The sequence below is a fragment of the Cyrtonyx montezumae genome, unplaced genomic scaffold, assembly GCF_038088225.1.
Source record: "Cyrtonyx montezumae isolate F1298 unplaced genomic scaffold, pur_monq_1.0 scaffold_3, whole genome shotgun sequence".
NCBI classification, from domain to species: Eukaryota; Metazoa; Chordata; class Aves; order Galliformes; family Odontophoridae; genus Cyrtonyx; species Cyrtonyx montezumae.
In genome coordinates this window covers 65,032,802-65,047,912 of record NW_027072034.1, presented here as the reverse complement: position 1 = coordinate 65,047,912, position 15,111 = coordinate 65,032,802, and the positions used below count along the sequence as shown (strand labels likewise).

At 34.8% G+C, this 15,111-nt stretch overlaps 1 protein-coding gene across 5 annotated transcripts in view; it reads right to left on the bottom strand.

Moving 5' to 3' along the window:
• The window catches only part of TMPRSS15 (transmembrane serine protease 15), a 65,010-nt gene extending 64,427 nt beyond the window's left edge, over positions 1 to 583 (bottom strand). For 4 of the 5 annotated variants that reach the window (XM_065741834.1, XM_065741835.1, XM_065741837.1 and 1 more), the window contains exon 1: positions 404 to 525. In XM_065741834.1, the coding sequence (XP_065597906.1) occupies positions 404 to 432 (29 nt within the window). In that variant the 5' untranslated portion in view covers positions 433 to 525. Of the gene's footprint in view, positions 1 to 403 lie in introns of all 5 variants that reach the window. The other variant, XM_065741839.1, reaches the window with a different exon arrangement.
• Between the last annotated feature and the right edge of the window lie 14,528 nt (positions 584 to 15,111).

The window sequence follows — 15,111 nt, the reverse complement described above, 5'->3', positions numbered from 1 at the left end:
ATTCTTCAGAGACTTCAGTAGATTATGAGTGTGTTGTAGAGTCAAACAACAGACATCGAGACAAAGCAAAAATTCACAGTTTGCAATATTCTGTTCACTGTTTGAAGAATACGCCTGAATAACCAAAGCCTTACAGTTGGGATTAAATTCTAAGGAATTCCCCTAAAGTATAAGATGTGAAAATTCTCTTATTTCATCAGGCTTCAAGACATGTTTGACACTTACATCTTGTCTTAATTTGTTTATATCAATATACAGGAAGTATAAAATAAACAAAAAGCCAAGACAAAAGCATTAAAATATAGCATGGATTCTAAAATATAATTATGACGACAATGATACTGTCTTCAAAGTTTGAACCCCTACTGAAATTCTCCTGAAAATGTTGAAGGTTGGTACTTACCTTGTTCTAACTCCTTGATTGTTAACCATGAAAGTACAGTCAGCCCCACACAGACACACACAAGAAGTGCAATCAGAGAAACAAACAAAATTTCATAGGAACTAAGAGGAACATATTTCTCATGAGATGGTTTTTTCAGCTTCATTTCTGTCCTGAAAGCTTGTACTGAGGACTGACATGAAACAGAAATAACCTGAAAATGAGGGTAATAATTCATATGAATCACAGAATCACAGAATTGCAGGGGTTGGAAGGAACATTTGTTTATTTACAGGAGACGCTTATCAATTAATTACACCATAAAACTTAACTGACAGGTTTTTTACAACATTTCTAGGCATTCATATTTATCCACAAGATATGCAAAAAATGAAGAAATCTCTTCAGAAAGGAAGTATTAAAATTTCTGTCCCAGATAAAAAATAAGAAAATTACACAGAAATGCAAAATTGGTCATGATGACCAATCACAGGTGATTCCAGCAGGCTCCAATTGCTCCAGCACAGTGCAGGGCAGGGCAGGGCACAGCAGCTGCCCTAGGGTGCATGGAGACAACCTGGGGAGGGCACACAGCACATGGCAAGGAGGTGTGAGGGGAGAGGGGTGAGGAGCAGCCCTGCAGCACCCAGGGGAGAGCAGCCCATGGCAAGCCCAGAGTGGAGCAGATTTCCACACTGGAGGAATCCATGCTGGAGCAAATGGATGTCTCTAGAAGAAAGCTTCAGACAATGTACAGCCCAAGCTGGATCAGGATATTGGACTGAACAGCAGCACATGGAGATCCCAGACAGGAGCAAGTTTCTGGCAGGAACTGCAGCCTGTGGAGAACCTTCAATTGAGGAGGAAAAACACGTGAAGAGGAAGGAGAGACAGAGATGAGCTCTGGGGCTGAAAACAAACCCTGTTCCCCATACTCTTGTGCCACTTGAGGGAGAGGGAGGAGATATAGAGGAGTTTGGAATGAAGAAGATGAGCCTGGGATGAAGTGGGTAGGGAAAAAGGTGTCTTAGTTTTGTTTCTCACCATCCTTCTCTATTTTTAATTGGAAATAAATCTCCAAGTCATACCTGTTTTACTCATGATGGCAATCCTGGGCAAAATCCAAAATGGTGAGCTCCCCCTGTCTTTATCTCAGCCTACAAGATCTTCCATCTATTTTCACACAGTGTCCTGTTGAGGAGAAGGGTTGGGATAGAGCCTAGTTGGAGTCTGGTAGCTGTATGAAGTCAACCTAACAAAATATCCCATGCTGTATGAAACAATAATAGAACCTGTCCTGCTCCTCATCAGACATTTTCTTTCACAAATCTGAGGAGTAGAGTACATTGAATTTGTATTTCTCTATTGTATTTTGTGTGCTTTGACTTTGTACACTGTTAGTAAAAGCTAAACACTACTACTTTTAAATGCTTCTACATTTTAAATTTGGAATTGATGACCTAAAGGAGATGAATCAATGGAGAAGTAAATGAAGTTGTGGTCACTTAGAATTCAGTGTTTCACTAGCACCTAGAATGTGATGATGGTCAACTTGCATATGTATTCGTATTTGTTCCACTCTGGCCAAGGACAAATCTTATCATGGGTAGTCTTTAACTGCAATTATGACTGCTACAGAGGAACTAATTTGCTAAACAATTCTAGCTGGCAACAAGATCCTGGTAGCAATAATTAACAGGCAAGCCCTGGAAGTTGAGCTGATAGTAATTGAGTTGTCGTTCATCAACTGTAGTATCTTACAGTCTGTACTGCTATAAGCTTAATGAAAAAGAATGCAACACTCCATGATTTCTCATACTCATTTGTGAATCTTCAAAATTAGGAGGGAAGACTTCATCACTGTGTTAATGCTAGCTCAACATTAGTCATGAATCATATCAGCAGAGTTTATTCTGAAAGAGACCTCTAAAAGTCATCTGGTCTAACCTCCTCCTCGAGCAAGGGCTAACAGTAATTTAATTAGTTTGTTTAGGGCTATGTCCAGACCTGTTCTAAACATCTCTAAGACAGAAGTCCCCAGAACATATTTGGAAAACCATCTGTACCAGTGCTTGACTGCCTGTAGAGTGATTATTTTTCCTTATATCTGTCAACACTTTATGGGCCAGTTCAGCCTTGTTCTGTGACTAATGGACTGGAGTAACCACAGACCCACACCCTGGTAAAGGGGGAAAAGGGAAAGGTAGGGAGGTGGGCCTAAAAGCAAAACAGTAGCAACGATCTGAGGATGAAAGCTAATTTACTAAATAAGATACTGGAATGCAAAATGACACAATATAATACAATAATTGGAATTGAAGCTAATAAAATCAAATAGAATTTGTGTGAGAGAGGGAGTGTCCAAAACCAAAGACCTTACTCTAAAGCTGAAGGTGAGACAGCTAGGATGCACAGACTTTCAAGACAAGCAGCAAGAAAGAGACAGTCTTGGGACTTGCATGCAGTTTTATCTTTCCTTCAGAGTGGAAAGCAGACAAGCAAAGTCCTCTGGGGTATGTAGTTCTTCTCTTCTGAGAATCAGGTACCTGGAAATTCAGTAGTCAATTAACTCTTTAACTCTCCCAGTGCCTTACATAGTACTATGATTCAGAATTCTGATAACAAAAATCATAAAACCATGACAAAGTCTTACTGGAACTTCCCTCACTGCAATTGTGCCTACCACACTATGATCTTCTGAAAAAAGATGGCTTCATCTTCTCTGAAATCACCACTTAAATGGCACAAGACAGCAATTAGACATGCCTGCCATCTGGTTGGCTCCCAGACTCTACTGGGACCTAGGATTATTCTAGAATTTGCACTTGTTGAGCTCTGTCAGCCCATTACTATGCCTTTTAATGACAAGTAAATCCTGTGACTTCTCTCCTACTCTCTTGTCCCTCTTAAGTTACTAGTCTTCTTGCTCGTTCCCCATCTGAAATATTAGGTGTGTGTTTTTCCTATTGATATAATTTTTATTTATTCACTTTCATTTCTTTTACAGACTTGTTAGGACTCTTGAAAATTAGATTTGGTTGGTTGCTACATAACTAAACTGATGAAATTGTGTGATCCTTTCAAGAAAAGATTGGGAGTGTTACTACAAGATCAGGGACTTTTTCTACCATATTGCATACTGTGAATAGTTGCAAGCTATGAGCTGCCTGCAGCACATACATTATTCACTAGAGAATTTAATATAAGAATAATAAACTACAATATTCAATTATATTAGTAAACAATTTACAAATAGAAAAGTAATGAAACCAGCTGCATTCTGTTTTCCAGGCTCTTGTTTTGTCATGCCTACAGTGAACTCTATGGTAAATCAATTAAACTATGGTTTAAAAAATTAAAAAGTTATAAAGGCAAATATTCTATGAGCAGTGTTCAAAATTAGAGGTAGTTATTTATTTAAGTATTTGTAATCATTAATTTTTCAGAAGTACTAATATTGATGTGATAGTGACATTTTACATTAGGTCATTTTCAAAGAAATCTGAGGAAGAAGCCTAACATTCACAATTTAGTTGTGACAATTTCAACTGGAGGAGGAGAAAGATATATGGTAGTGGTCTTTCAGGTGCAAAACATTGTATGAAATGAAAAATATGGATTTCATGTACTAATTTACATGATTTTTAGCAGTTGAAAATGCGTGCAACCAGTTATTTAAAACTGCTTGACTAAAAGAGGCATAGTATACAACAGTAGTACTGTATCTCTTTTTAAAAATCTTCTAAAACTAATTTGGCTCAGCCAGACATAGCTTTGTAGAGGAGTAGTGACTTTAGCAGAGGACTCAGAGTCTTCATATACACACTATTTTCACCCATTTTCAGGAAAACTGAGTCTGGAAAACTTGCCCAATATTTAGTTGTCTAGGATGTTATTTCTTTTCTAGAGGTCTTTAGGCAAGTTCACAAGACTTCAAAAACTCATCGAGTATTAAAGATATATATTAAAAAAAAAACTGGGCTATGGGTGGTGAAATTACTATGCTGCAGAACATAAAAATGTTCAACAAATGACAAACCTGATTCTGTGTTCAGAAACAGCAGCAGTTTAGGAAAGACATGATTTGGTCAAGTGAAACATATGAAAGAACAATGTCTTTATTTTTACACTGAAGCTGTTAGTTTGAACAAATAATAAATAAATAAACAATCTGGTTTGAGTCATGTAACAAATACAACTGCTCAAAGACCTAGGTAATTTAGAACTTCTTTAGGTTAAGGTATGTCCAAGGCACAGTGTTAGAGAAGGTATCTGGACACTGCTCTCCTTTCAGTCCTTAAGTACTGTCCAAAATGGAGCTCTGAGTATACTGTAAAATAATAGCTGTTGAAAATGTAGTTGACTTTTTCATCACACTGGAAGATTTATTGGCAATGTGAAGATCTGCTCGCAGAGTTATCTCAGAAAAGTATTTGCTCTGAGACTGATAACTTTCATATACACAGCTGACAAGAAATAGAGTTTTGCAGGGATGATCAATGAACAGATGGGATGTACATGGGTTGCTCCAAAAGTGATGCCTCCATTTTTTTTCATCAGAAACTGTAAGAAATGCAAAGAGCACAATAACACTACTGAATAGAGCAAATACTCAGCTAGAAAACAGGTTTTTTTTTTTCAGTATAGTCACTTCCATTAGTCATGCACTGTCATCAGAAAACAGCTCTGCATGCTGTGCTTGAAAAATCTGCACCTGTGAAGATGACCTACTGCTTCACAGACTCTATGATGATACTAATGCTAGGATAATGTTGCCCACAGAGTCTGTCATGATCCTGAACAGAGAGAAGTCAAAAGACACCAAATCTAAACTAGAAAATGGATGTGGTACAATACTCCAGCCAAGACTATCTTACAGTGTACTCCACAGTCTTTAAATTGTTGTGGAGCCTGATGTTATTGTGTTGCAAAAGACATGTCTTCTTCTCTGGCCTGACTCTGGAAGTTTGAATCTTTAGCTTAGACAGCATAGCGATGTAGCAGTTGATGTAGTGATGATGGTCTATGTCCCAAGAAATCCAGAAGGATCGCTCTTATCCCAGAATACAGTGCACATCACTTTACTCATTGAGGACTGCATCTTGAACTTTTTATTTGATGGGGGAATTCATGCCACCGCTTCATGATCTGATGTTCTGACTACAGCTTATGGTGGTGACAATGTCTTGTAACCAGTAATGATCCATGCAACTGTCAGCTCCAGCCTTTTATTGGTTAAATATACCCTAACAAACGTGCCTATGATGTTCTTTCTTTTCTTGCGTGAGCATTTATGGGAACTATCTGGAACAAAAAGTGCAATATTCCAATGATACCACCATTGTTTCCAACATATTGAAGACACAGTTCACTGGTTGTAAGCCACCAATCTGTGTGGAGGAAATATAGAGCTACTTTTCATTTTAAGCTAGGACAGTTATGCATGGCTGTCAAGAATGTGGCCTTTCATTTCACTGTTGCAACTGCTGAAACACACTATCCAGCACCTCACTATGCTACCATTCGCTGTTTGATCTCCATAAACATTCAGCAAGCATTGATGAATGCCAATGGGTGCAATTTTTTCCACATAAAGTAGTTCACTTTTACACCTCTGTTTCATCTACACTTCCATGTCAGACAGTGTTGTATCAGAGTGCCCCTCTGCTGCCATCTGGCACAAAATGTAATGGAATATTGCCAGGAAGGTTCAGCTTGTACTGAGATATCACCAGTAAACACTTCGGACCTCATGGACCAACATAGTAACATAGGAGACATTACTTTCGGAGCCGCCCTTTTATTGTGCACAAAATAATTAGGTAAAAGGTAGCTGAATGCAGTTATACACTTACTTTATATGAAGTTCATGCCGTGACTCTGGCAAAATAGTTCTAAGGATTTTACATTACCATTTCATTAGATTATATTTGTGCTGGTTTGTGCATTCATAATTTAATTAAATTCCAAAATGGGCCACCAAGTGAATAACGAAAAGAACATGCCAATATCAGTTTCTCTGTGAGAACTAAATAGGATGAAACAGGAACAGATATGCCACACAGGAGAAAGAATCAGTCAAAACTTGTCTGAAAATGCTGATTGGCAAAATAAGCAGGTAAAAAACAAGGATCAAGAGGTAGTAACAACATTATTGTTCCTTTGATTGAATTAATGTAAAAGCTGGAGTATTAATAATGGAGCAGCAGCTGGAAACAGCAGTAAATCTGTCACAATATAATAGATGCCATGAATAAAACCAATTACAGCAACATTATTGCGCACATTGTTTTGTGCCTTGTAGGCCAATATAGAAATCTTGAAATGAAAATGAAACTGGCAGAGCAACGGTTCTCTTCTGTTTTTCCTAACATCTATTGAGAATGACAGAATAAACACAGTCCACTTTTTGTATACAAGACACACAGCTTTTTGTCATTACTCATTTTTTTCCTTAGAAGCCCTGGAATAAAAACATATCTGCTTGCATGTCAAAAATGTCTGAAGCAAAGGCTGATGTATGGGCTAGTTCAACTTTTCCTTCTGTGTAAACTGTCTGAAAATATACAAATAATCTGTGTGGGGAAAAAAACTTGTTTTATCATGGTGCATTTTGTATAAAGAAAAGCTGTCCTTAAAAATGTGCCCTCCGCTTTTTCCAAAGGTTGTCAATGTTAGCTAACTGTAGTTCTTGATATATACTTAAAAATATGTCTCAAAATAACAACATGAGAAATGGGAAATTCCACGTCCAAATAAAAATTAAAGCATCAGCACCAGTATTGCATAATAATTATTTCAGTTATTGAGCATTTTATTGACTATGGATTGTAGAATATTAGCAGTTCTGATGTTTTGCAGATAAGCTAGCTGAAGATACATAGAAGGTCATTAACTATGAAAATGGAAGTAGATCATATATCTCTTAAATTCAAATGCTTTACAAGTCCTAGTCCTAAGATCATTTTCCCAAATTGCTGGCTTTCTTAGGCAAACATATTTAAAATTGATCTTTTCTTTTACAACTCCAGAAGAAGTAATATTTATTTCTAACTGATACAATAAATACTACAAGGATTAAAATAGCTTGTCCATAAGCCTTCGCAATGATTAGGCAAATCAATGTGAATTCCACTTCAATTTTATGAAACAACTGTACACCTGTGTAACAATATTATGGATATGACAGTACTTTCATCTGACTGAGGTTCTATAGAGGAAGACAAGGCAAAAAGAAAAAGGAAACTTTTGAGTACATTTGTTATTATAGCATGTTACTATCTCACAGACATTTATTCTGGTTGAACACATCATCCAAAGCAAAGAGAAACTGATACATATCAGCAAGAGTATATATGACTTAAAAGAGAAGAAGACAAAATCCGAAATCCTTGCAATTCACTCATATAAATTGTGCAAAACATGGGGAAAAAACTGAGGCCAGAGCAGCTGTAAAAGATCACTGATAAACATTTATCTAATGCCCAGTATTTCAAGTGTCAGCATGTCTAGTCTTTCTAAACACACCTATTATGAAGTGAATTGAAATGGTTTTAAAATATTTTTGATGTTAACAGTATCAAGCATAGACTTCCAAAAACAGTTGGCCTTCATTTTACCACTTTTCTTTTGAAATCTATGACAAATCTTTCAGCAGAAGCTGAGCTTGATTGGTAGAAGAATTACATCAGAGCAGAATACTTTGAAAAAATCACACATTACACCTAATGTAACAGAAAGGCAACGATTAATCAGATTTTTTTAATGTTTTTCAAAGTGTTTGTTTTGTAGAAAAGAGCTGATAGGAGAACAACTGCAATGCATCTTTCAAGATTGCTCTAGTCAAGATAAAACAGATCAAAAGTTCAATCACTAAATGATTTGATCACTCTTGTCTCCTTTTCTCTATTCTTGACCCACAAAATGACTACTGAACAGAGAATAATTTATATGCTTTTAAATGCATGTGAAAAGGCATCTGGGTTAGACCTCTCAGGTAATCCATTTAGCCATTTATCCATCAGATTAACTTTTCACATTGGATATTTGACAAGATGATGGAGAAATAAGATAAAGAATGCACAGTGTGCTTTTTCTTTGTTGATATTTATTTTTACGGGAATGTACAGATAGCAGAACGATGAAGAAAATGCTCTTGGATTTCAAAAATTGGATCAACTAAGCATGTAATTACTTTCTCAAAGGTTCATAAAATTGTACTGAACTATCTGACCAGGAGTTCAAATTTGGGTCACTGTTGATATTGTTAATCATCATCCATGTAAGTTCTGCAAAAATAAGACTATCTCATTTCAAATAATTTAAATGCTCCCAAGTTATTGAATAGGAAAAAAAAGCTTTAAAACTTGTTAGAATTTAAAAGTATTGATGAGTTCTTTTTATCAGTATCTACTCAAAGTGGAAAAAAATACCAAATATCAGATATAACAGCACATAAAATACTAACAATTATATTTTAAATTGCACAGCTTTATCTATGACAGGCTTTCAGCTTCATTTTTCCTTTTTTAGAAATCAGAATTAGCACAGAAAAATGATGAAAACTTGTCAACTGCAGCACAGAACTACTCCACACTAAAGGATTTGCATATAAATATAAATTTACTATGACAGACTTGATGTGTTTAGTAGGAAAACAGAAATTTGAAAAGAGAAAAAAAATTGCTTTTCTAGGGCTTTCTGAAACATAATAAAAGTTAAAAAATTGGTTAGAAACTGATCGAAAGCAGTCATTAAATACCCCTTAAAAATTCTGTATTTCAGATTGCACAAGATTTCACATAGAATGAAGTAACAGGGAAAGAGAATTGTGTGCTTTGCCATAAATACACAAGACAGAAATTTAAGGTTTCCAAATATTCAGTATTTTAGTTTGCATTTGTCTCTCTTACACTGCTTAAAATACAAGTGTACAAGTTTCAGCATTTCCAGCTAGGAAATATTTCAGTTATTTCAATAGAAAAGTCAAAATCTTTAGGCAGTTTATTGACTGTAAAAAACATCTGATTTTTCCCAACTTTGTAGACAACTTTAATCAATTTACCTGCTTATTAGCCAGTTTTAAGTCCTGTAATTGGATTTAAGATCTCTGTTCTTCATTCACACGTATAAATAATGAATGTACATTTAAAATTACAGAAGTGGAACAAAACTTTCAATTCTGTTGATAAAAATGAACATAATTCCCATTCTCATACCTCTGTCAATTCTTTAAATTGTGAATGGAAAATTAAATATTTTTAGTCGCAAATTAATAAGCTTTACTTAAAATTCAGAAATTAAGTTGATACATGCATTTATTCTAAGGAATTATTGTCAGGATACAACTACACCATAAGGTTTTCCTATTATTACCAATTGAAAACAACAACAACAACAAAAATAATGTAAATTTCGAGTTATTCCCTCTCAATAAAGACAATAAAGATTTTAGGTTGGAAGACAATAAAAATTTTAGGTAGTCTGCTAGAAGCTGGCCTTCAAAACTTTCCTCTGTAGAAACATGCATCTATAGATCTAGTTTTCAGAGATTTAAGGTGATGGGGCAGTTTAGACATAACATCAAGAATCTGTACTGAATTAGCAGAGTTCATAATAAATATTAACAATGAGTTTCTATTTTTCATTTTCAGAATTAAAAAGAATAGTCATGATAGATAACCCCTCTTAAAAGAACAGGTAGGAAAAATGTATCTAGTTTATGTACACTTCTTTTTTTTTTTTTTACTTCTCTAATAAAATATTTACCTGCATTGTAGTAAACTTCTGAGTTTCCTCATCATGTTACAGTTTCATTTGCAGGCTTTAAAATCTTGTTTCCAGCATCCATTTTCTTGACTTTTTTATTTTCCTAGTAAATAAAATAATTAGAGGTATTTTTGTTTCAAAATGACTTCTGAACTATTTCCTAACCACCAAAACATGGAAGGTGGGATAGTTAATAGTACTCTGTTGTAAGGAAATAACAGAATATATTAACTTATTTATAAATCATAGAGAAGAAGATAGATAAAATAAAATATTATTTTTCATCTTATTTCGAATAAATAATATCAGTTTAAAGGTTAGATCTTTCAGCAAAAATAAAGTTAGGAGTTAGGAGATATTTGGTCAAAGTGAAATTTAGATTTACAGAGATAAAAATTAAATGAGGAAGTTGAAAGAACATGCCAGAAATCTTCAAGAAAATGAAAATCCAAGTGGATAGTAGGATAAAAAAATCAGTCAAGAAAACAAAATTGTTTTCTTTAAAATCTTTAAATATAAGAGGAAAAGTATATAGGCATTTACTTTTGATATTTTTTAATACTAATATTTTTAGATGAACAGAATGTGTATGCCATTTTGACTCAGCTGTGGATAGCATTTAAGTTAAGAATATTTCTAAAATAGGAGCTGGAATACTGTAAATAGGCATCAATTATATAAAGGGGTATGGTGGACATATCTAACTTTCCAAAATCTTTTGAAAAGATTCCACATGAAAAAGTAGTAAAGAAACTAAGTTGCCATTGAATAGATTAGTTACATAATGGGATCCCTTAAAGCAAAGCAGAAAGCTTAATTTTCAGTTTTCAGTGTAGAAAGAAGTCTGTAATAGAATTCTTTAAGGACTCATGCTAGAACTGTTTTTATCCAGCTTCTTCTGCAGTGACCTAAAAAAAAAGAAGCCATCAGTGAAATCTCCAAGTTTACAGCTGAGTTTAAGCTTCGGGTCATCGTAAGACCCACTAATGACAAGGAACTCTAGAAGGATATCTCAAGCTTGAGTTAACAGATGAAATGTTGGCAGATAAGTATGAGATCTTACATCAATGGTAACAAAATCTTAAAGATGGCTACAAGATGCTGAATCTGAAAGTAGCAGTTATAACACAGCAAAAAGATCCCAGAGGCATCATTAAGGAAGGCTAATGACAGTAAAGCTGAGGACACCATACTTTCTGCTATAAACTCTCAGCTTCTCTGTAGCTTCTGCTGAATGGGCAATTTTCAGTCTCTGTATCTGAAGAACAGCATATCATACCAAACTTATAGAGGATGTAGAGGAGGTCAGCTCAAGTTACGAGGCTTAGGAACTGCCTGGCTTTTGCATGCTTTCTGAAATGGCATCTCCCACTGAGACAGCATCCTATTGAAATTACTTGCACAGAGCCACCACTGGCCTGACAAGTTATGCATGTCTTGTGTTATTTAAAAGTTTTAAATATAGATATATTACTTTATTTTTAAAATACAAGTCCGGTAAATGATCCCCAAGTTTAGGTGTTTGTTAAGCCTTCAACACAATTTGGATTAACTTGACTTGCTGAAGAATTAGAACTATATTACAATTTCATTTGCTGCTTGTGATTCTCTTGAAATAAATGTCATCTTCGCTATATAGGTGATAGGATTGTACATTAACATTAACACCCACTGCCTCATCTTGACATATGCATCTATCATCACCTGTTTGTTGACCTTTCAGTTCCAAACAGTAGCAAAGAGCTACAGGCTCAAGGTTCTCCCCAGTAAGCTTGCTGTATTTACAGTACTTGATATTGACTGACTACAGCCAACAGCCAAGCACCCACACAACCACTCATACATTCCTTCCCTCTGCTCCAAGGGATGTAGGAGTGAATAAGAACAAAAGCAAGAAAACCCATGGACAGAGATAGTGTCAACCTAATAGATGAAGGATAAAGGGTAAAAACAGAAAGTGATAGGAAGGCAATCATTCACCATCTCCCACAGGCAGATCAGTACTCAATCATTCACCAAGCAATGACTACCTTGTAAAGACCAACACCTAGATTTCAATGTAAAGCATGATATTATATAACATGGAATATCCCATGGACATTTTGTATTAGCTGACTTGGCTAAGTATTTGACTAATATTCCTTCTTATCCCCAGCCACTGGGGTATTTAAATGGGAAAAAAGAGAAAAATCTTAATTGACACCACACAAGCACTTATGAGTAATAGCCAAAATATTAGTGAACTACCAAAACTTCATTAGTCACAAGTACAAAACACAGAATACTATGAAGAAAATTAACTCCAACCCAAGCAGACTCAGTGCAATAAACATAAGAAATATTACTTAATTTAATGATGTAATGTACTGAGTAAATAAGTAATAATGCAGTAGATATGATAAGCATCATATCTAATATAGTGATATGATGCATGCACATTGGTGACAGTCAGTGACACTGCAGAGAGGGAAGGATTTTTTTTTAAACAACTACTTTATCAAGCAGGGCAATGGGGAATTTTAAACTCCTGGGGCAGATTTTCAATAACATCTGAGTTCTGAAATGGTTAAAGACATGAACTCCTATGTTAACAAATCTCAAGGTCAGAGCCACACTGTATCATGCCAGAACTTTATTTTATTATCTTAAGCACTAATATGGAACTAACAAATTTATACAAGGAATCACATAAGTTTATAGGATATAAATTATCAGCTGTTTGGCATCTAGGCTATTCAGCCTTACATTTTTACTTGTGAGAGCCCCAGTTCACCTATTCCTAATGTATACAGTACTTCCTGGTCACCTTGCTTTCAGTTAGCTGTTGACATATTACCTGCTGTGTACAATGTTGTGGGCTTATATGTGCTGAACTGCTATTAATATACTTATTTATTCTCTCCTGTAGTATAAGGTGATTATTTGTATATGATGTTATATATATATATATATATATATACATATAAAGTAAATTGTATTATATAAGAAATTGTATGAAATAACAACACTAATATTTAAAGGATATTGCTGTTCATCACTGGAAAATGATTGCACAGTAAAATTTTCTATTAGAGCCTGCAAGCCCTGAAAATAAAAGTGGTGACCCAGATCCATATCATGGTTAATATAAATCCTGTCATTTTGTTATTGTCAAAGTGTTAGACTTGATTTGATCTGAAAATGAAATATGATTTATTTTAAATTAACTTTCCCTTTTATTGGGTTTTCCTGAAAAGGTTCAGAATCATCTTCACCATGTGTAATAAAAGGTAATGCAGAGAAAACAATCAAACATTATCAAATGTAAAGAAATTCAGAAAAGCAGATGGTTGAAACGCTTCAGATTTCCCTTATTTGCAAATTGCATTTTACTGCGCAATATTTTCTTAATTTATAGAAACTGGCAGATAAGAAAGATATTTAGTGATAGGTTATGACTGTGCTACTTAAAATTACTCCACCTTCCAAAAAGCTATCACATTTATAAATTGTATTTAATATTTAGAAAAATCTACTGAAAAGTAATTGTTTCTTAAATTTTTCACATGGGTCAGTATGTGCTACTGAGAGAGTGGAACAGGTTACTATTGCTTTGGTAGCTGAGAGAAGTATCTGTAACTAGAATCATTTTTATTTAGAACAGCTTGTGAAGACCAAAAGCTTTCTTGTTTTTTCTGTTAGCATGGTGGTACAGTAGCAATAGTGGGCATTCAGGCACTGTAGAGCTATTGGCGAATAGTTAATGACATTATTATAGCTATAGTTCCTATTCTTGAGACTTTTGTGCTTTTTTTATCAAAGGGTAATTCCTGGTCCTTCTAAAATTAAAAAAAGCGGGCTTTTACAAACTCTGAATTTAGGACTGTATCCCCATTACTGCACCAAATGAAGAATGGTATTCTCTATCTTTCTAAATCAGAGTGAAAAGAGTAAAGAGAAGACCACAGTTTTAGTAATCTTTAATAGTTTATTTTGTTTAACGCTATGACTTTTCCCTTTGGTTATCTTGATTTGTTTATCTTCATTCCTTAAAGTATAATCTGCTTTCATCAGCTGTGAAAAGAGCATCTGTCTGTTAAGGTAGACTTAAATGGATCTAGGTTAAAGTTGTTTTAACTATTACTTCCTTCTATATTCCCACATAAGCCCTAAACTTGATGTATTCATAGCTTAAACTTAGAAGGTGGAAAAAACAACTAGGAAAAAAATTCTCAACAAGTACAGAATGACAAACTAGCACTTTTGAATTTGAGTGCATGCTGCAGAGAGAGGGCGCAGGAGGCTACAGCTCCATTATTGTCATTCTGTCTACTATGGGATAAAATTCTTTTGCATTACTGAGTAACTTCTTAACAGCTGTACTGTTGCACAGTAGAACACTTCTCAAAGGTTGTGTGGGAACAGTTTTATGTATGCCCACATATCCATAACATGCATACAAATAAACTGTGTATTTTTAGAAAATGAATAAAGTCAAAACATATATTAGTATATAATTTTTAAAAATCCCTTCAAATATATTTCTGATTTATTAAGTCAGTATCTATTCATTACACAAAGTTTTCGCTTAAACTATTCAACATAGCTGCAGGAATATCTCTTTTTTTCCAAGCAGACACATGCCAGTTATAATGAATTGACAATACTTAGCTGCTTACAGAAGAGCACATTGCATCTCTTCTATAATTTTTCAGCAATAATTCTATGTTTAATCACATTTTCTGTGAGCAGAGAGAGCCATGTGCCCATGTCAATAACACTACACATTTGCATAGATATGATTGCTGAAGCAGAGCCTAAGACCTTAATTTAGAAGAGCGCATAAGTTTACACCTATCTGTAAGTATGTCCTTGAGCCTCACTGACACAGAGACAAAAGTGATTAAGTTGTGACCTTGGACATCACAGTTCACACAGCAGGACATCAGCTTAATCATAAGATCTCTAAACATTGCAAAATA